This window comes from Octopus sinensis, linkage group LG9 (genome assembly GCF_006345805.1).
Source record: "Octopus sinensis linkage group LG9, ASM634580v1, whole genome shotgun sequence".
Taxonomy (NCBI): Eukaryota; Metazoa; Mollusca; class Cephalopoda; order Octopoda; family Octopodidae; genus Octopus; species Octopus sinensis.
Window position 1 is genome coordinate 30,945,079 of NC_043005.1, and position 20,987 is coordinate 30,966,065.

At 38.3% G+C, this 20,987-nt stretch overlaps 1 protein-coding gene across 1 annotated transcript in view; it reads left to right on the plus strand.

Annotated features, from left to right (window-relative positions):
* LOC115215733 (IWS1-like protein) overlaps nt 1–20,987 on the plus strand; it is a 41,848-nt gene that overhangs the window by 3,505 nt on the left and 17,356 nt on the right. Inside the window, exons 2-4 of the mRNA XM_029785024.2 lie at nt 10,814–10,875; nt 15,818–16,977; nt 17,734–17,876. Of these exons, the coding sequence (XP_029640884.1) occupies nt 10,814–10,875; nt 15,818–16,977; nt 17,734–17,876 (1,365 nt within the window). The remainder of the gene's footprint in view (nt 1–10,813; nt 10,876–15,817; nt 16,978–17,733; nt 17,877–20,987) is intronic.

The following is a 20,987-nucleotide window of genomic DNA, read 5'->3' on the forward strand; positions in this document are numbered from 1 at the left end:
TGCGTGTTGTGTTCTTGAGCAAGACACTTTATTTCACGTTGCTCAAGTTCACTCGGCTGTAGAATTGAGTTCGATGTCACAAGTGCCAAGCTGTATCAGCCTTTGCCTTTCCCTTGGATAACACTGGTGGCGTGGAGAGGGGTGGTCGGTATGCATGGGCGACTGCTGGTCTTCCATAAAGCAATCTTGCCTGGGAGGGTAACTTTCTACGTGCAATCCCATGGTCATTCATGACCGAAGAGGCGGGGGTCTTTCAGCATGTCTTATATATATATATATATATATATATATATATATATTGTATGTCCTGTACTCTATTTTTTTGTTAAGAAAAATGTCCATTTCCTTGGTTTTGTGTTTAACCTTTTGTTTCTCATTGTGTTCGACGTTTTTTTTTGGTGTCCTGTATCCATATATGCATGTATATATACAAGTAGAGGTAGGTACGTACATATTTGTATGTATATATGCATATGTTTTATTTATTTATTAATTTATTATATATATTGATATATTGTAGATAAATTGTAGATAAAGAAATAAATGGAGTTAACACCTACATTTAACTCCATTTATTTATTTATCTGTGTTATATGAAAACATTTCACCAAGACCTGGAATTTCTACCTTTATAAGTAGGCTGTTTCATACTTGGTACTTATGTGAATTTTTGCTGCCCTAGTAACTATTTATTCATTGTTTCCATGTTACTTTTTAAACATTCATTAAATACACATACATCATCATCATCGTTTAACGTCTGCTTTCCATGCTAGCATGGGTTGGACGATTTGATTGAGGGCTGGCAAACCAGATGGCTGCACCAGGCTCCAATCTTGATCTGGCAGAGTTTCTACAGCTGGATGCCCTTTCTAACGCCAACCACTCCGAGAGTGTAGTGGGTACTTTTACGTGCCACCGGCACAAGGGCCAGCCAGGCAGTACTGGCAACGACCTCACTCGAACATTTTTCACGTGCCAGTAAGGCGATGCTGGTAACGATCACACTCGAATGGTGCCTTTTTTTATGTCACTGGCACGGAAACCAGTTGGCCACTCTGTCAACGATCATGCTCGTATGGTACTCTTTGCGCCCCGCTAGCATTTTAATAGGAGGGTTAGCGACCTTAAAAGTTGCAATTGTAGGTATAAAAACCACTGTAAACTTAACGGTAGATGTAATGTAATGGATGTAGTATATAAATATGTGGTTTCTGTAAATATAGATGGAAATGAAAAAAGCGAAATAAATAATACGGATATTGAAAGTTATCCAGATAGAACGTATATTGGGTCCACATCGAATAAAATTAAACAACGAATAGCACAGCATATGAATTCATTTAGAAATAAGAAACTAATGAAATCAACAGGTTTAAGTAAATACATTTGGAGGTTAAACTTGAAAGAAATCAAATATGAATTAAAGTGGGAAATAATAAGTAAAACTAAATCATATAGAATTGAGAATACGTTATGTCTGTTGTGTACCCATGAATTAATGGAGATATTATGGGCCAAAACGAGACTACTTAACGCTCAGAAGGAAAAAAAAATGAAATGTAAACATACCCGGCAAGACTAGTCAGGCCATAACCCGTGGCCCCTACTTGGGACGTAGTCAGTCCACCTGTGCATACCTTCCTTCCTTCCTGTGACACTTGTGAAGACCTGTTGAGGCAAGTGAAAATCAAAATCAAATCAAATCAAATCAAAATAGATGAACATCAATGGAATTTGTATCTTTGTGGTACCAGTGCCGGTGGCACACAAGAAAACCATCCGAACGTGGCCGTAGCCAGTACCGCATCGACTGGCCTCCGTGCTGTGGGCACGTAACAAACACCATCCGATCGTGGCCGTTCGCCAGCCTCATCTGGCACCTGTGTCGGTGGCACATAAAAACACCATCCGAAGACCCGGCAAGACTAGTCAGGCCATAACCCATGGCCCCTACCTGGGACGTAGTCAGTCCACCTGTGCATACCTTCCTTCTTGTGACACTTGTGAAGGCCTGTTGAGGCAAGTGAAAATCAAATCAAAACAAATCAAAATAGATGAACATCAATGGAATTTGTATCTTTGTGGTACCAGTGCCGGTGGCACACAAGAAAATCATCCGAACGTGGCCGTAGCCAGTACCGCATAGACTGGCCTCCGTGCTTTGGGGACGTAACAAACACCATCCGATCGTGGCCGTCCGCCAGCCTCATCTGGCACCTGTGTCGGTGGCACATAAAAACACCATCCGAGCGTGGCCGTCTGCCAGCCTCGTCTGGCACCTGTGTCGGTGGCACATGAAAACACCATCCGAGCGTGGCCGTTCGCCAGCCTCGTCTGGCACCTGTGTCGGTGGCACATAAAATCACCCACTACACTCTCGGAGTGGTTGGCGTTAGGAAGGGCATCCAGCTGTAGAAACACTGCCAGATCTGACTGGCCTGGTGCAGCCTTCGGACTCCCCAGACCCCAGTTGAACTGTCCAACCCATGCTAGCATGGAAAACGGACGCTAAATGATGATGATGATGATGATGATGACACTGAAGTGTTTAATTAATAACGTCCAACCCTAAAATAAAGAAATAAATTTAATTTGTATGTAATGTTACTACTACTATTATTTAATATGAACGTATTCTACTAGGCGCAGGAATGGCTGTGTGGTAAGTAGCTTGCTTACCAACCACATGGTTCCGGGTTCAGTCCCACTGTGTGGCATCTTGGGCAAGTATCTTCTACTATAGCCTCGGGCCAACCAAAGCCTTGTGAGTGGATTTGGTAGATGGAAACTGAAAGAAGCCCGTTGTATATATGTATATATATGTTTGTGTGTCTGTGCTTGTTCCCCTAGCATTGCTTGACAACTGATGCTGGTGTGTTTACGTCGCTGTCACTTAGCGGTTCGCAAAAGAGAGCGATAGAATAAGTACTGGGCTTACAAAGAATAAGTCCCGGGGTCGATTTGTTTGACTAAAGGTGGTGCTCCAGCATGGCTGCAGTCAAATGACTGAAACAAGTAAAAGAGAGAGTATTAGTTTAAATTAACTTACCATTCGATGTGGGGAGGTATAGTAGTGTGGTGAGTGTGAACAAAGGGTGGGAATAATAAGAAATAAAAGAAAGTAATGCCCACATAATGCATTTATTTATTTCTTGCACCATTGTTACTATTAAGATAATATGCTAATTAAGCAACAGTTTAAAAGAAGCAGCAAGTATGTGGGAATGTAGACACTTTTGCTGAGCCTTGCGGCGTTAAGTTGAACTTAACTCGAATTATGACCATGTTATACAACAGTAGATTGAACATATTTTTTATGACTTTTGTTTTACGATATTTTTTTATGTTATTATTGCACTCTAATTTATACTTTGTAAATTAAGATTATTATATTTTATCTTTTAAAATTTTTTCTCCATAGATTTCATTATATATCTTTTTATACTTTTTGCATTTTGACATTCATTCGTATTTGTTTACGTCCACTGTTATCTTCTGCATTTCACTACTCACAGTTTTGAACTGCTAAACATTATTATTGCACTTCCTCAATTTGAATCTTAAACATTAAAGACTTCATTCATACATTTCTATACATACATACTTTTTTGAATGCCCATTACTCCGATAATTCTGCATTTTTACAGTTACACTATTTCCATGACAGTAGATAGATTTTTTTATTCCACAACGTATTTGTAGTGGCTTCACGCAAACATAGCGTGGATTTGATCCTCGATTGCCAAATTTCACTGAATACTTCAACAGCATTTTTCTCATGGTAAAACAATATTTTTGCTGTGAATGACAGCAGTTATACATTTCCCAGATGCCTTCACGAAGCAGAATAATGTCTTTGCCTCTTGCCAACCTCCAACAACCTCTCTCACCAACCTCTGACAATCTTTCTCGTCAACCTCCAACAATCTCTCCATCCTCCAGCTGACAGTATTTTGTACTTTTCCGTGACAGAAAATACACCTTTTATGGCAGTTATAACAAAATTGCTTTCTTATATCAGAGTAATAAGGCATTTCAATAGAACATCTTTACCCCGCCGGGAATTACCATATACACCAGCTAGTATATATATCATCATCATCATTTAATGTCCGCTTTCCATGCTAGCATGGGTTGGACGATTTGACTGAGCTCTGGCGAACCAGACCCCAATCTGATCTGGCAGAGTTTCTACAGCTGGATGCCCTCCCTAACGCCAACCACTCCGAGAGTGTAGTGGGTGCTTTTACGTGCCACCGGCACGAAGGCCAGTTTGGTGGTACTGGCAACGGCCATGCCCAAATGGTGCTTTTTATGTGCCACCTGCAGTCCAGTGGCACTGGCAACGACCTCGCTCGAATGTTTCATGTGCCACCAGCACAAGTGCTAGTATGGCAATGCGGTAATGATCACGCTCGAATAGTGTGTTTAACGTGCCATTGGTACAAAGGCCAACTTGTTGCTCTGGCAACGATCTCACTCATATGGTACTCTTAGCACCCCACTAGCAACGGATGCCAGTCACCGAGTTTGATTTCGATTTCGATTTCACTTGCCTCAACTGGTCTTCGCAAGCAGAGTTTAGTATCCAATGAAGAAAAGGCACGCATAAGTGGACTGGTTACACTCCTAGCATAGGCCACAAGGTTATGGTCACACTTGCGCTTGCCGAGTCTTCTGCAGCACAGCATATTTCCAGAGGTCCCGGTCACTAGTCATTGCCTCGGTGAGGCCTAATATTTGAAGGTCATGCTTCACCACCTCATCCCAGGTCTTCCTGGGTCTACCTCTTCCACAAGTTCCTTCAACCACTAGGGTGTGGCACTTTTTCACACAGCTATCCTCATCCATTCTTGCCACCATACCAGCGCAATTGTCTCTCTTGCACACCACATCTGATGCTTATTAGGTCCAACTTTTCTCTCAAGGTACTACACTCTGTCAAGTATGCATACTGACATGACACATGGCTGTTCGTACACATGCGTCGTACAGTCTACCTTTTACTCTGAGCGAGAGGCCCTTTGTCACCAGCAGAAGTAAGAGCTCTCTGAACTTAGCCCAGGTTATTCTTATTCTAGCAGCTACACTTTCAGTGCACCTTCCCCCGCTACTGACTTGGTCACCTAGGTAATGGAAGCTATCAACTACTTCTAGTTTTTCTATGCATGTATATATGTGAGATAATAGTTTCACTTTAATACTTTAAAGTATCTCACATTACAACAGAGCTGTTATGGTTTCACTTTTGACATGTAATATTGAAATAGTGTAAGAGATAAGAGATTGTTCTGATCTCGCATTAGTCAAGAAGTTGAACATTTTTTTGACCTGTGACACTGCATGGACCCTATGTAAGGCATGTGTAAAATTTGAATGAAATTGGTTGGGTAGTTCTTGAGTTTTAGTGATGCACACATACGGACAGACACATTCTCAGCTTTATATATATAAATAATGCTGCCTTTTGAATGAAACTACATTAAAACTATAACTTTAATTTACTAATAGATATACTGATATAAAATAAGCTTATTCTAACTAATTAAACTTCTGCAAGATGGTGGAAATTCACTATTTGGATAGACAGTGTGCATGGTATATCAGATAGATGGCTTATTTTATGTTGTTTCATATGTTTGCAAGGTCTAGAAGTGTTCTAATAAAAAGTCAGTTGTTACTTATTTTGATGATGGATCTTAAAAACAGGGAGTTGGATCTTTCTCTGTCTGGGGGTTGACTATTGATAGTTGTCATAGACCTCCATTGACTCTGCTTGTAGCATCAGAAACAAGAAATAACCTGGCTGATTTGAAAGTGACTGTACTAGAAGCAGCTATATCCTGGTTAAAACACTATTTGAAAAAAAAATTTGATTTTGTTATCTTCAGCCAAACATCACTCAATGTTGGAGTTGAAGAGATTGTAGCAGGACATCTCAGCATAGAATACATACTTGAACATCTATTTTGCAATGTGCACCCTTCACTTTTGTTCGATTGAGTAATAACTAAACAGTGGAGTGACAGTGAGAATACAATTGGACAAGACAAAATTTATTCTAAGTTTTCTTATAAATGCAACATCGAGCTCATTTAGTGTCACTGAACAGGCTCTTGATTGCATAACAAAATTAATCAATCATGATTTTGATCACAAGTCATGGAGCAAAGTGGGTGAATTTCAGAAGCACATTCAACCACAGGTTAATAAATCTGTTGCCCTGAAGAATGAACATTTTCACTGTCTTACTTTAACTTGTGCAATAACTTTATATCACCTGGATGATGTGGCATTGTATTTGGCGAAATACGAGCATGTTACAAATCAACTGGCTTGTATTATATGATGTTTCATAGGCCTGGAGTTCCTCAAAATCTTGTATTGCGCAGGAGCGCTGATTGGACTGCACCTTGCCGAACCATTCCTTTCACTCACACTTCAACAAACACAACCTACTCAAAACTTGTACCTGCTTTCAAACAACTTTATCATGACCTTTCCACAGTGGATCCAAACCGATTGCTAAATGCACATAGTCCTGCATTCAGTTTCATATCTTCTAGCAGATTCCAGGAAAACCAGTTATGATGAAGATATATGCTGTGCTGTTGAAGCTATTGCAACCGAGTTGAAGCCAGCGGTATTAAAAGTACTGTTGAGGCTTCTTACAAAGTTAGCAGATGGTTTTCAGAACCGGGAGGGAGTTCTGTTTGGTTTTGGAAACATCATCAAAGAGCCTTCCCATGCTCTGGCAAACATGAGCTTTGTTAAACTAGAGAGAGCTCCCTTTCACGATCTCAATTCAGAACACAGTGTGGGATCTATCAACTCTGAGATGAGTCATCAAGGTGCCAAGCAACTTAAACTAGCATCTTCTTCCCAAGTTAAATTCAAGTCAGTGAAAGCAGACGTTAAACGAGAGTCCAGGGCATTCAGGCAATATACCAACTCACCAAACCTAGGGGGCAGGTGCCTGACATCATTAAAATATGGGATAACCGCTAGCATCAGTTAATTGTAGACATTTGAGAAGAAACTGCCGATATGAAAGCAAAACCTCAAAGTAAACTTAGCTAAGATGTTAGTATGTAGGACAGAAGTTAGTATGATAGTCACTTGGACAGTTAATCAAGTAATACAAAGTGTCATTCTCAATGACTGGGGTAATAGTATAATTGTAAACAGCTATAATGACAGAGGAGGTACTTTAAAGAGAAGAAATTATAGAGGAACCAAATTGTTGGACTGAGCTATGAAGGTCATGGGGAGAGCTGTAGCACAATTGATTAGGATCAGAATTATGCTAGATGAAATGCAGTTTGGCTTTGTACTTGGGAAAGGTTCCACAAGTGCAATCTTTCTATTAAGCCGCAGAAGAAATCCCTAGCTGAGAGTAAACCACTATACTTGGCATTTGCTGTTTTTTGAGAAGGACTTTGATGGGGTGCAACACTTTGTAATTTGGGGGTTAATAAGAAAACTAAGAGAAGATAAATGGCTTTGGTGCCGTACAGCTGTGTACTAAGTAAAGTGTGTCAACAATGTGTTTAAGGCTCAGCCTTCAACCCTTTCCTATTCATCATAGCCTTTTAGGCCGTCATAGAAGAGTTGAAGAGTGGCTACCCTTGGGAATTCCCATTTGTTGATGATCTAGTTCTTTTAGCTGAATCTGTAGTGGAAATTTGAGAAGTAATTCCAGGTATGAAAGCAAACCCCAGAATCAACAAGCCTCAAGATAAACTTAGTTAAGGTATTAGTAAGAAAAAAGACAGGATCCTAATATGATCAGGGAAATGGCCTTGCATGATCTGCAGAAAAAGGAGTAGGTAAGAATTCCATATGCACTACCAAGTCTAATCTATGGACACTTGTGAGGTGTAGTGGAATCACAAGCAATATAGAAGGCAAACTTTGTTTGGTTAAGTTGTACTGGAGCAATACACAATAAGAGTATACTGAAAATAGACTCTCCTAAAAGCCTGGAAGATTCATTAGAATTAGTCAGTAGTTTTAATTACTCAAGAGACGTAGTTAGCAGAGTTTCAGAAAGTGTAGTAGATAAGGTAAGAAAGGGCTGGAAAGAATTCAGGGGTTTCTTATCTCTGTTAGCATCTAAAATTTTTTCCTTCAGTATGGACACATTGTATGATACTTAATGTTAAAAATTTAATGCTGCATGGTACTGAGATGGGTGCCTTGAATGTAGAAGACCTGTGTAAATAGAAAGAAATGAGGGAGCATATTCAGATGGATGTCTAATGTTTGTGTACATGAATGCTGCAATACAAGTGATCTGAGAAAAAAACTGGATATAAGGGGAATTAGATATAGTGTACTCGTATAGATATAATGTGTATAGGGGATGACTACTGTATAAGGAAGTGCTGAGTGCTGTAAGTTACTGAAATTTGTGGAGGTGGAGTCTGATTTGAAGATGATAAAAAAACTGTACTGATTAGTAATATCAATGTTACAGAAAACCCAATCACCACAGCAAATATATCCTGACACAAGTGTAGTATTTAGAAGCTGAGATATTTTGTACCCTGCCAAGTTTATATTTGTTGAACCCCTCTTACCTTATATCTTTAACATACCTTTACATCTGCCCATTGCTCACCCACTTTTCACCCATCTTATCACTCAGAGCCCTCCATGTCTCATCTCTATACTAGTAGTTTCAACTGCATCATTCTATTCATTCTGACACACTTGCCCTTCACTAGCTCTCTATATGTAACTGCATCAGACTAGCTTCATTTCCCCTACCCAGTGCACTTTAACTCCACTTAGCTGTACTGCTAGCCATCACTCAGTATCTTCTCAGCCAACTCTCTTGTCACCCTTCACCTTCTTTTGCTTTTATTTCATCACCAACTTTTACCTTCAATCATCTTTACAAATCTCTCTCCTCTTAACTCCACCCCAAATAGCCTTTTCTTCATCATGATCTTGCTCCTTTCATCCACTCACTCTTACTTTCTACTTCTGTTATTGCCAGTTACTCTATTCTTGACTTTACCTCCAAATAACTCTACCGTTTTATCATCAGACTCTTCTCTTTTCACCCGTCTACCCATTCTGGTCCTGATGTCATTGCTCTCTACCTCCTTGGACACCTGAACAAATGTATTGGTTTTTAATTACTTTCTACACTTTTACTTACATCTTTCTTGGCCACCTCTTTCAGGCCTTTTTGTTGTCATTGCTCCTTCTCTTACTCCTCTCCTCTGGCTATATGTACTCTCTACTGTATATAAGGCATCTCCATCCTTTGTTGCTGCCATAATAACATCCCCCACTGCACTCCTTCTACAGGTCATTGGTGAGTAAAACTACCTCTCTAGTGCTGGTGTCATGAAAAAATTAAATGCTCTGTAAAGTGGGTGGCAAATGAGCAGTGATAGTACAGATTGTGAGGTTTTGCCAAGGACTATTCAACTCTTCTTGTGTTGGTGCCATGAGAAAATGCACCTAGTGTGCTCTGTAATGTAATTGATGATATGAAGCGCATCCAGTTGTAGAAACTAGGTCAAATGTTATGTATGAGCGAGCACCAGTCTATGGGAGCAACATCTCCCAGCAAGAAATGACTTTGACCATGACAAAAATCCATTTCATTCCAGCATGGAAAGCAAACATAAAATGATGGTGATTGTGGCAGTAGTGGTGGTCATGACGATTTATTTCAACACTCCATCAATTCCTCTAATGTTTCCTCACAACTCTTCTTACAACACAGTAACAAACCTGCTTGTTATACCCACCCCACGTCTTTACACTTCATGTGCAACCTCAACATTCCATGTGAGACCTGCACTACTTCTTTGAACCAAAACCTTAAAAATATTCTTCAGTAATGACATGTTAAACTGGCATCTTGCAACAACACAGACACAATACTACACATATCAAGAGAAATACCTTACGCCTCATCTTCTTTATGCAAGAACAACAAGCAACAAAAGCCTCACAGTGTCTGATGATCTTTTAGTTGTGCAAAGCAAGTGAAAAGGCTTTAACTAGAGACTGAAACTGTAAAAATAAGTTTTAATTTATTGGAAGTATACTTTTTGCTCTCACAATTACTATGCATACACACTAAATGATAGCTCTATGTGACCACACAGCCTACAGAAATAGCAGTTAGATTCCCCTTCAAACCATATCTTACCATCTTAAAAATAGGAAGGACACATTAGATAGTGTAATTCTGGATACATTGTCTGAAAATAAGGTGGGATAGTCATTGCTGGAGCACTTTGATCTTAGGCCCACCTGATCTGAAACTAGACAAAATAACATGCTCAAAATTAAGTTAGCTAATTATTGCAGTATACATTATCGTTATATATCTGGGAATTATAATTTAAATTCATTGTTTCATTAGACTCAAAAAGAAAAATCCTTTATGATTTCATTAGTGACAATAAAAGAAACAAATTTGTTAATTTATTTTTCTTTTTTATTTGTTTGCTGCAGAAACTTATGTGCATAAGATTCTTAAGCTTGTAAAGTAGAACAAGTTTAGCTGGTCAGCCAGTCCTGCTGTTAACTTCCATGTGCAGGTTACAATCAGAATCATAAATTACTATCTGACCTTGCTTTTCATGCTACAGTTACTCATAAGGTGTGAGGAATCTACTGATGCAACTTAGGAACTACTTCTTGAAGTTGCATTCATTAAAGAATTAAAATTATTCCTTTCAAGAAAGAAGCTTTTGTTTAAGCATTTCTATGTTTCAGACATAGGAAGAATATATATTGTTACTAATTCATTTACCCTTCTTTGTTTTTCTCTTACCAGATCAAAGTGGAGGCAGTACTCCAGTTCAGGACGAGCCTACATATTCCGATGTAGAAAACCAAGTAAGTATTAAGAATCATTTGAACTGGCTCAGTTTTACATATACTTGATATTTCACTTATCTCCAACATTTTGACATTAAATCTTTTTTCAGTGAAGAAACCTTTTATTCCAAGTTTGCCATCTTGTGTAACAAACATAAACAAGCTGACAGAAATGACTAATTTTAACATGACAAGTAATTTTAGTTGCCAGTGTTTTACTAATTTACTTCTAAACCATATTTTCAGTGTTTTACAAATTCACTTCTAACCTCTTCCTATCTCTTTCATAATGTTTCCACTATTTATGGGCATAATATATTGACACCTACATTCAGTAGCCAAATATAGATTTATGTCTTATCTACATACAACAAAAACATCTTGTTAGCACATAGATCAAAACCATCTTTATACATTTTTTTCCTCCACATGTGTGCACATGCATGAACACATGTGCATGCAGAGAGAAACTGACTAAAGCATTTATGTGAACCTTAACCTCTATAGTTCTGATCATGCCTTTGTACTTTGAGCAAACCCCCCCCCCCCCAATTTGCAAGTATTTTTTGCTGTTTCTTTCTTCACTCATATTTTTAGATAACATTTTGCAGAAATATGTTTTCGAGAGAGTGTGGATTACATTAGATTGAAAATTCAAGTTTGAAATAAATAAGTGAAAATGCAGAGGTTATAGAAAGAAGTCAGTGGTAATGGTGTCTGTGGAGAGATAAAGAATGGTAAAGAATTCATCTAAAATACAAGTTAGAGTTTGTTGATGTGTGTGAAACAAGTAACAGTGTAATATTAAAACAAAATATCTTTTTCATACCACTTAAAATCACTGGATATAATATATATAATATATAATAATCCCAGATTGCTGAATAGATTTGAAAAACTAAAGCACTTTCCCTTTGCAATTTTTGGCACCAAAATCGGGTAACTGATGTGTTTCATTTTTGTGTGGGGAGAGAGAGAAAGAGAGAGAGTGACCAAAAAAGGGGGCTTGTGGTATATTAAGAGGTCACCGTAATTCATTCAGCGCAAAAAAAAATTGACAATGGTTGGGATGGGGGAGGGGCGGTTTCTCACCCTCCCTTTTTTCCAAACAAAAATAAAGGGTCTGTGGTATATTAGGAGGTCAGAGTACTTGATTCCATGCAAAAAATCCGAGTTTTTTTTTTTTTTTTTTTAGTGAAAATTGGGCGGGTGTACTTCCCAAGGTGGTGGGGGTGGGTGAAATTTCTGAGGGTTCCACCCACTCCATTTTCCGGACCAAAAAAAGGGTTTCGTGGCATATTAGGAGTTCACCAAAATTCTTTCAACGTAAAAAAAAAGGAAAAAAATTTAATGATTCCAGGATGGGGGTGGGGACACCCCACTTCTTTTTTCCCGAACAAAAATAAGGGGTTTGCAGCATATTAGGAGGCCAGGGTACTTGATTCCACACAAAAAATCCAAGTTTTTATTTTTCTTAGTGAAATTATTGAAATTTACCAAAATTCCTTGTTTTTTCTTGGGGTTTGACTTCTATTTCGTTGTCTTCACCATGTATATTCAGTGGTTTGAGGATGTATCCATCGGATATAATATAGTTAGGCTGACTAAATATGTTGTGTGTGACATGTATGTGTCTTTCAGTTAAACTAATTTCTTTTACTACTTGCTGTTGGTAGAATGATAAGAATAGTCAAATATATTTTTGTGGAGGAGTGTAGAAAAGATCAATTTCAGAGATAGTTTCAGTCGATTCTCTTTATTTCAAGGATATATACAATTACAACTAAATGTAAATACACCTTTAGTAATCTCCCTTCGTCAATAAAAAGAAACTTGAAAATATATCGTATAGCAGAATGTTATTTCTAGTTTTCAGTCTAAAAGTTTGTCATGAAGGGGTGACAGGAATTATAATGCAAATTACACTAGAGAAAGAGTTAGATTTATGACTTAAGGTCATTATAGAGAAGTATAACGTCTCATATTATTAGTGCAAATAACGTTTCATATTATTAGTGCAAATTAACTGTATGAGTGACTATGCTGTGACTCCACCAAATATTTTAAGCATCTCAATGGTTATTTCTAATGGTCTAGGTGGTTTCCATTTCTTCATATCCTTAATCGCCTTATCTATCATACAACTGTCAACTCTGATAGTTTGTTCCTTAGACAATATATACCCATGCAATATTTCCAGAAGTCAGTGTCATCATGATGAGAAGGTTTTCATGAGGATCTCATATTGTTAGAAATCCCGATCCATTGTAATTACCCTGTGAGCCTCTGGGTCTGCGGGTCACCATTCACCACTTCATCCCATGTTTTCCTGGGTTTTCCTTTTCCACAAGCTCCAGCCATGCTTTGTGTTCAACACTTCTTCATACAGCTGTCCCTGTCCATACAGATCACATGTCTATGCCAGTGCAGCTTTCTTTCTTGTACACTACATCTGATTCTCCTTATGCCCAGTCTTTATCTCAGCTTATTTGTACTATGATATTCATGCAAACTTATATTGCGTATTATGTATGTATGTATGTATATAAATAACTCTGTATTTGTATACCTGTGTGTATGTGTACACACACACAAACAATATTTAGACCTGTGTGCTCTCTCTCTGTCTCTGTCTCTATGTGTGTGGTTATCTCTCTCTCTCTCTCTCTCTCTCTATATATATATATATATATATATATATACTCTATAATTAGGGTTCAGCAAAGATTTGCTTCACCACATACCGAAGTTTAGAAATAGCACTCAAAAAATCTTAGCTATTCCTTCTACTTTAAAAGGGGCTCCCAGAAAAACCAAAGTACTTGAAGTATGTGGTGAAGCAAATCTTTGCTGAACCCTAATTATAAAGTATTACTTAAGCTTATCATGAAATGGTCTTCTTCATGCTGAATTCTACTTGGTGAAATTACTGATTACTTCTTAATTAATTAATTTTGCCCTTTGTTATTATTGATCATATATGTGTGTGTGTGTGCATGTGTACTTGTTATTTTACTTGCCTGTTAATTGTCAATGTGGCCAGAATACTTAAAACCACTAATCTTGTCATCAATTTTATAACTTCATTTATCCCCCCCCGTATCTCAGATTTCTATCTGTCTCTGATGCCCCTTTTTTCTATTTATGTCTGTGTTCTTACAGTCATTATTCACATAGTGTTCAGTCTATCTGTTATGTATGCAATGTATTGTTATTTATATATGAATTCATTATGCACCTTTGTATATACATATGTATAGAGCCATTCCATAACATATGGATGATGAAATGTTTAATTTCTCCATAAAGAACAAAGCCTCTATGTTTGAAATGCACATTTGAATAGAAGAGAAGTAGGTTACAATTCACAAAATTTTAATTGACCAGCAGTTAAAAGTGTATCTTTTTTTTTTTTTTTGACAACAAATTGCATTCCAGCTGTGACATTGAAAAACCTGCTTTTTTGTACCAGGCATGTTTCGAAGTAAAGTTCTCTGAAAATGTTCTTTTCCAGACACCTGTTTAAATTGAAAACAAATGCTACATTTGTGAAAATATATAAACTCAAATTATAATCTGAGCTGATATTGTTGGGTATAATCCTTTATAACATAGGTTTCTAGATGTGACATTCCAGATGTGACACTGCACAAAAAGTATGAAAAGTGCTATTCTCAAAAATATTTTGTATTGTCCAATTCACATGAAAATATCTAAAAAAATGGTAACCACAACAAACTTAATTTAACTAAACACCAAAAAAATAAAAAAGTAAAATGGAGTTATCAAATTTATTTCATAGCATTATGAACTTAGTTTTCATGACATGTCATATCAAAGCAAGGCAAAAGTTCAACTATTTGATTTTCATGCGTCTTCCTGATCTCATTGTTAGCTTTCACTTTGCTGACAATGTCTGTGTACATGGTATCTGCAGTATTCATCAATATCAAGTTTTTTTCTTATTCATGCACACATATATTGCATATTATGGTTTCTTTAGGTCAGTAAATGTTAGATATAGTTGCTTGGTCTCTGCTAAAAAGTTTTGTAGTTGTTTTTCAAAGGAAAGAGTATTGTGGGGGATATTCTTTTGTACAAACTTGAATTGCATTTCATCTAATGTTATTTTCTTTCTAATGAGGTTTTCTTTTACTCTTTCTGTTACTATCATGATTTGAGCTAGCAGTTTGATTTCTCTGAAGTAGCTTCCTTTTTCCTTTTTTTTTTTTTTTTGCTCTTGAAGCAGTTGATACAAATTGTACCACAATACTAACCGTTGGAGATGACAATGTACATTTTGATTGACTTCAGTAACTGACTATTATGTGCTCTACTACACCAGATATTTTCACCATCTCAGCAACTGTCTATAATGGCTTGGCTGTTTTCTCTGTCTTCATGTCTGTAGTTTTTATGACTCCCATGCATCTTCCACATATAAACACTACTTTTTCTGATAATCTTCCTATTATTAAGTAAATTAGTAATTTGTTAGTACCAATGAAACCTTGTAACTGTGACCTCAACAAATGTGAAATGCAACTGGCTAGATATTAGTAAATTGTCTCAATTTTGTCACAGGATAGAAGCATACATAGATTCAACAACTATTACATGTTTATTTTGGCCACTAATACAATGTAATTCTGTTAGTGTTACTATCATACACTTGTTATAATGATAATAAATTGATTTAAATTGATGTGTTTTGCTTTTGTTTGCACTAGTATTGAAATTTGGTTAATAAGGAGTTACTTAATGTTAAAAACTATATTGTACTTACATTTATTGAAAATGATGTTGATACAGTAAGCCATGGCATACTGAATCATCAACTTAATATCATGTTACGTCACAGATATTTTTAAGAAAGGCATAAATGTAATAACTCCTTCTTCCCATCACTAATTGTTATATCTAATCACAAAAGTAAATAATTGTATTTTTTTTCTTGCAGGACATTGAGAATAGTGATGATGAAGAAGAAAATCATACAAATTCTTTAAAGAATTGCAGAGCTGCTGATTCCGATGAGTATATCAGTGATGGAGGTGAATTTGTACGTGAAGATGTTCAGCATGAATTGGAAGATGAAGAAGTAGAAAGAGAAGAAGTTGAAAGAAATTCTGATGAAAATATTTCAGATGATAATGAGGAAGATGACAATAATAATGAGGATGATGATAATAATGATGCTGATGCTCCTAATCATCCTGGATCTATATCCAGTGCAAATCGCAGTCGCTCAGTTTCTCCAGCTCATAGTAGATCAGATCGAAGTCGTTCAACATCCCCTCAGAGTCCAATCCATTCTCCAATGTCTGTGCCAAAAAGTAACTCAAATCCAAGTCGATCTCCTTCTCCAGTCAATCAACACTCTAGGTCTCCCTTAGACAGTCCATCACAGTCCAGAAGTCGGTCAGGTTCTCCTGCTTCGCAGAGAAGTCGTTCTGATTCTGCACAAAGTCAACGCTCAGATTCAGCTGCCTCTCATAGAAGTAGTTCGTGGTCTCCATCGCGTCAAAATGAATCTCAGTCAGTCCACAGAAGTCGTTCAGGATCAGTTGCATCTCAACGAAGTCACTCAAGTTCTCACAGAAGTGCTTCTGGCTCTCCTGCATCACATCACAGTGAATCCAGGTCATGGCGTTCAGGTTCTGCTGAATCACAGAGAAGTTTATCTGGATCTCGGCATAGTGCTTCTCGGTCACCAGTATCCCACCAAAGTCAGTCAGGGTCATCTGTTTCAAATAGAAGTCGTTCTAGGTCACGAAGGAGTCAATCTGGCTCTCCAGCTTCCCAGCACAGTGGTGGTTATATGTCTCCGCAAAGGATTGATTCTAAATCATCACCATCACACAAAAGTCAGTCAAGTCCAGCAGGTTCAGTGAAATCCCCTTTAAGTGTTTCCAATGTTCAGAACAGTCAACCTGATTCTCCTGTTGCTCCAGTAGCCAGTCCTCTGCCTCTCTCTCATGTTAAGAATAAAAGAGAAAATCTTTTTACAGACAGTGAAAATTCTGATTCAGAATCAGAACAAATAAAACGTAGGATACAAGGCCAAATTCAAAGTGATAGCGAAGATGAAGATGAAAAACTAAGAAGCAATATTAACAGGTATGTTTATTATTATTATTATTATTATCATCATCATCATCATCATCCTTCAACCAGTTTTGTTTGTTGTCTACACCACCTGTCTTCATTTTTGTTTTTTTTGTGAATTCTCCCTATATTGCTATCTTCTTGTTCATGTAGAACTATATTGTTCAATGTGTCCTTTCCTAATGAAAGATAGTATTGGTTCTGGGTAGTAAGAAAAGTAAGTGATATCACTGCAGTTAGGGAGGTGATGAGGTATCTCAAGGAAAAGAAATTGGATGAAGGGCACAACAGTGAATATATATATATTTGCACACACAGCTGAACAGAACTCAGTTTTGCCAAGCTGGGCAGGTCTTCTCAAGAACAGCATATTGCATATCATCCCATTTCTTTTCTTATTTCCTCTGTGAGGTTCAAGGTCCTGAGGTTAGCCTTCATTAATTCATTCTGTGTCTTACTGGGTCTCCCTTTCCTGGAAGCTTTATCCACATGAAGTGATTAGCACTTCTTTATACAACTGTTCTCATCCATTGGCAGATGGCAATTTAGGTTGAGAAGTTGGCAAAGTGAACTTGCACAAGTGCAAATATAATGGGTAACTTTCACATGTTTCTGTTATTAGTCTGTTGTCATCCTGGGGTGTCACCTTGAAGATTTTTCTTTTAGTAGAGTCTGATTTGGTGCTAATCAAAATCAATATTATTTCTCTATATTGATATTTATGCTCTATTTCTTTATGTATATATTTATTTGGTTTGCTAATTATAGAGCTTTATCAACTGGTCTGGAGTCTGATGATGATGATGATGATGATGGAGATAATAAAACGTCTCATGGCAGAACTGCTGAAAGAGTTACCCAAAAGTCAACTAAAAGAATATTATCTGATTCTGAAGATGAACCATCCAAAGGTAAATTAGTATGATATGGAACTGATGATTCATTTATTTTCATTTTGTTGTATTTGTTTTGAAATGGCACAGTGGTTGAGAGAGTTTAGACTACAGATTTCATATCATTCCACAAGTATTTTCCTTTGTTTTTGAGTTTGGTATTTTTACTTTGGTTCAATAAAATTCAAAATGAAAGAAAGAAAGAAAAAGAAAATTAATCAGATGTTAAACACAATGCTGTTCATTGAGAAATTATAGAAAAACACTTTTGTACTAGGTTACTGTATAGTAAAAAGCTTACTTTCCGACTAAATTGACGCCATTCGTCTACCTATATTACTAAGTTTCTAAGAATACCTGGTGGATGATTGGATTCTTTGCTAATATAATATAGCTTATCATTAGGCTTATAGTAAGGTTTGAATTTATCTGACTGTAAATCTAAATTTATATCTAAGAAATCTACACTTTTAAGGTTAGTATCTACTGTAATCTGTAAGCCCATCCTTTGGAAGAAAGCAATTAGATCCTTCCTTAGCTTATCTAATTCATGGCCATTTAAAGTATATATATATACCTGTGCGGGTGGCACGTAAAAAGCACCCACTACACTCTCGGAGTGTTTGGCGTTAGGAAGGGCATCCAGCCGTAGAAACACTGCCAGATTTGACTGGGCCTGATGAAGCCTTCTGGCTTCACAGACCCCAGTAGAACCGTCCAACCCATGCTAGCATGGAAAACGGACGCTAAACGACGACGATGATGATGATGATGATATATATCATCATCATTTAGCCTCCGTTTTCTATACTGGCATGAGTTAAACGATTTGACTGAATCTGGTAAACTGGAGAGCTGTACTAGGCCCCAGTCTGTTTTGGCCTAGTTTCTATGGCTTGATGCCCTTCCTAATGCCAACCACTCTAAGAGTGTAGTGAGTGCCTTTTTTGTGTCACCAACACAGATGCCTTTATGTGTCACACGCACTGGTACCTTATACATGTTGCTGGCATGGGTGCCTTTTATGTGTTACTGGTACTGTCCATGACTTCAATTTCACTTTGACAAGTCTTCTCAAGTACAGCAAATTGCCACGAAATAATAAATTCCAAAAGAAGAGAAGCTAAAATATAAAGCCTTAGAGGCAAATGAAAGACCAAATAAACTAAGGTCACATGTGCAAAAGTTTTACATATATATATATACCTTCGAACTTTAGGCCTCACTGAGGAAATGACCAGCGACCGAGACCTTTGGAAATATGCTGTACGTGAGAAGACCAGGCAGGACAAGTGAGCCCAGCCCACTTATGAATGCCTTTTCTCCCTTGGACACAAAGACCTGTTGAGGCAAGCGAAGTCGATATAGAACCTCATCTGACGACAGGCACCCATGCCAACCCCCTTTGCTTGCGAAGACATGTTGGGGCAAGTGAAAGCGAAATCGAAATCGAATTGAACCAGCCAGGATCCCTGGTCTGGTGGTACGTAAAAAGCACTATCCGACTCGTGGCCGATGCCAGCACCGCCTCCACTGGCTTCCGTGCCGGTGGCACGTAAAATACACCAATCCGACCGTACGACAGGCACCTATGCCAACCCCCTTTGCTTGCGAAGACATGTTGGGGCAAGCGAAATCGAAATCGAATTGAACCAGCCAGGATCCCTGGTCTGGTGGTACGTAAAAAGCACTATCCGACTCATGGCCGATGCCAGCGCCGCCTCGACTGGCTTCCGTGCCGGTGGCACATAAAATACACCAATCCGACCGTGGCCGTTGCCAGCCTCGCCTGGCACCTGTGCAGGTGGCACGTAAAAAACACCCACTACACTCACGGAGTGGTTGGCGTTAGGAAGGGCATCCAGCTGTAGAAACATTGCCAGATAAGATTGGAGCCTGGTGCAGCCTTCTGGCTTCCCAGATCCCCGGTCAAACCGTCCAACCCATGCCAGCATGGAGAACAGACGTTAAACGATGATGATGATGATGATGATGAACTGAAGTGTTTGTATATTTTTAAGCATTTTATTACTATCGAAATCGATCAATGGAAATTGCAGATGTGTTACCAGTGCCGGTGGCATGTAAGAGAACCTTCCGTTTCGCGACCGTTGCCAGCACCGCCCCGTTTCGTGTCCGTTGCCAGCCTCGCCTGGCCCTCGTGCCGGTGGCACATAAAAAGCACCATCCGTTCGTGGCCGTTTGCCAGCTCTGTCTGGCACCTGTGCGGGTGGCACGTAAAAAGCACCCACTACACTCACGGAGTGGTTGGCGTTAGGAAGGGCATCCAGCCGTAGAAACACTGCCAGATTTCACTGGGCCTGATGAAGCCTTCTGGCTTCACAGACCCCAGTAGAACCGTCCAACCCATGCTAGCATGGAAAACGGACGCTAAACGATGATGATGATGATGATGATAATAAAAAATGTGGTATGTTATTGTCTTAAGCAAGACTTCTTATATTAACCCACTGCTGGTTAGATGTCTTCTAACCTCACCCACCTCCTGTTGCTAGCTTCCTTTTTCATTGTAAAAATTCTTGCATATGAGACTTTGATTCATTCAGTCATTCATTTGCTTACTGCCAAGTACAAAATATTTAACTTAAGATGATTGTTGCTGATTTTTCTGTCCTTTTCCTAAATATGTAATTTAACATATCTGCTTGCAAAAACTCTGCCAATCCATCTTCTTAATTGCTCATTCATCATCATCATCATTTAACGTTTGTGTTCCATGCTAGTGGGACGGTACCATAAGAGCTGGCCAGGCCAAAGCCTGCACCAGACTTCTGTGACTGTTTTGGCAGGATTTTTACAGCTGGATGCCCTTCTGAACACCATCTAGGGCCATTTTTTAGCCTTTCTTTTGTTCCGGATTGCAACACAGTGTGTCAGAGAAAATGATGATGTTGTAGAAGATAAGTATTTTTGATTGGTTGATGGTACACATGCACTTAATGATTCTGAATGGAAAGAGGCATGGAAGTGTCACTATGAAAGGCTGCTAAACACGGAGAATGCTTTGGAACAGGGAGCCTTCCTAATGTGAACCCAACAGAGGGACCAACTATCTAAGTCAACAACTGCATGTTAGATAAAGCAGTTAAGGATATGAAGATAGGTAAA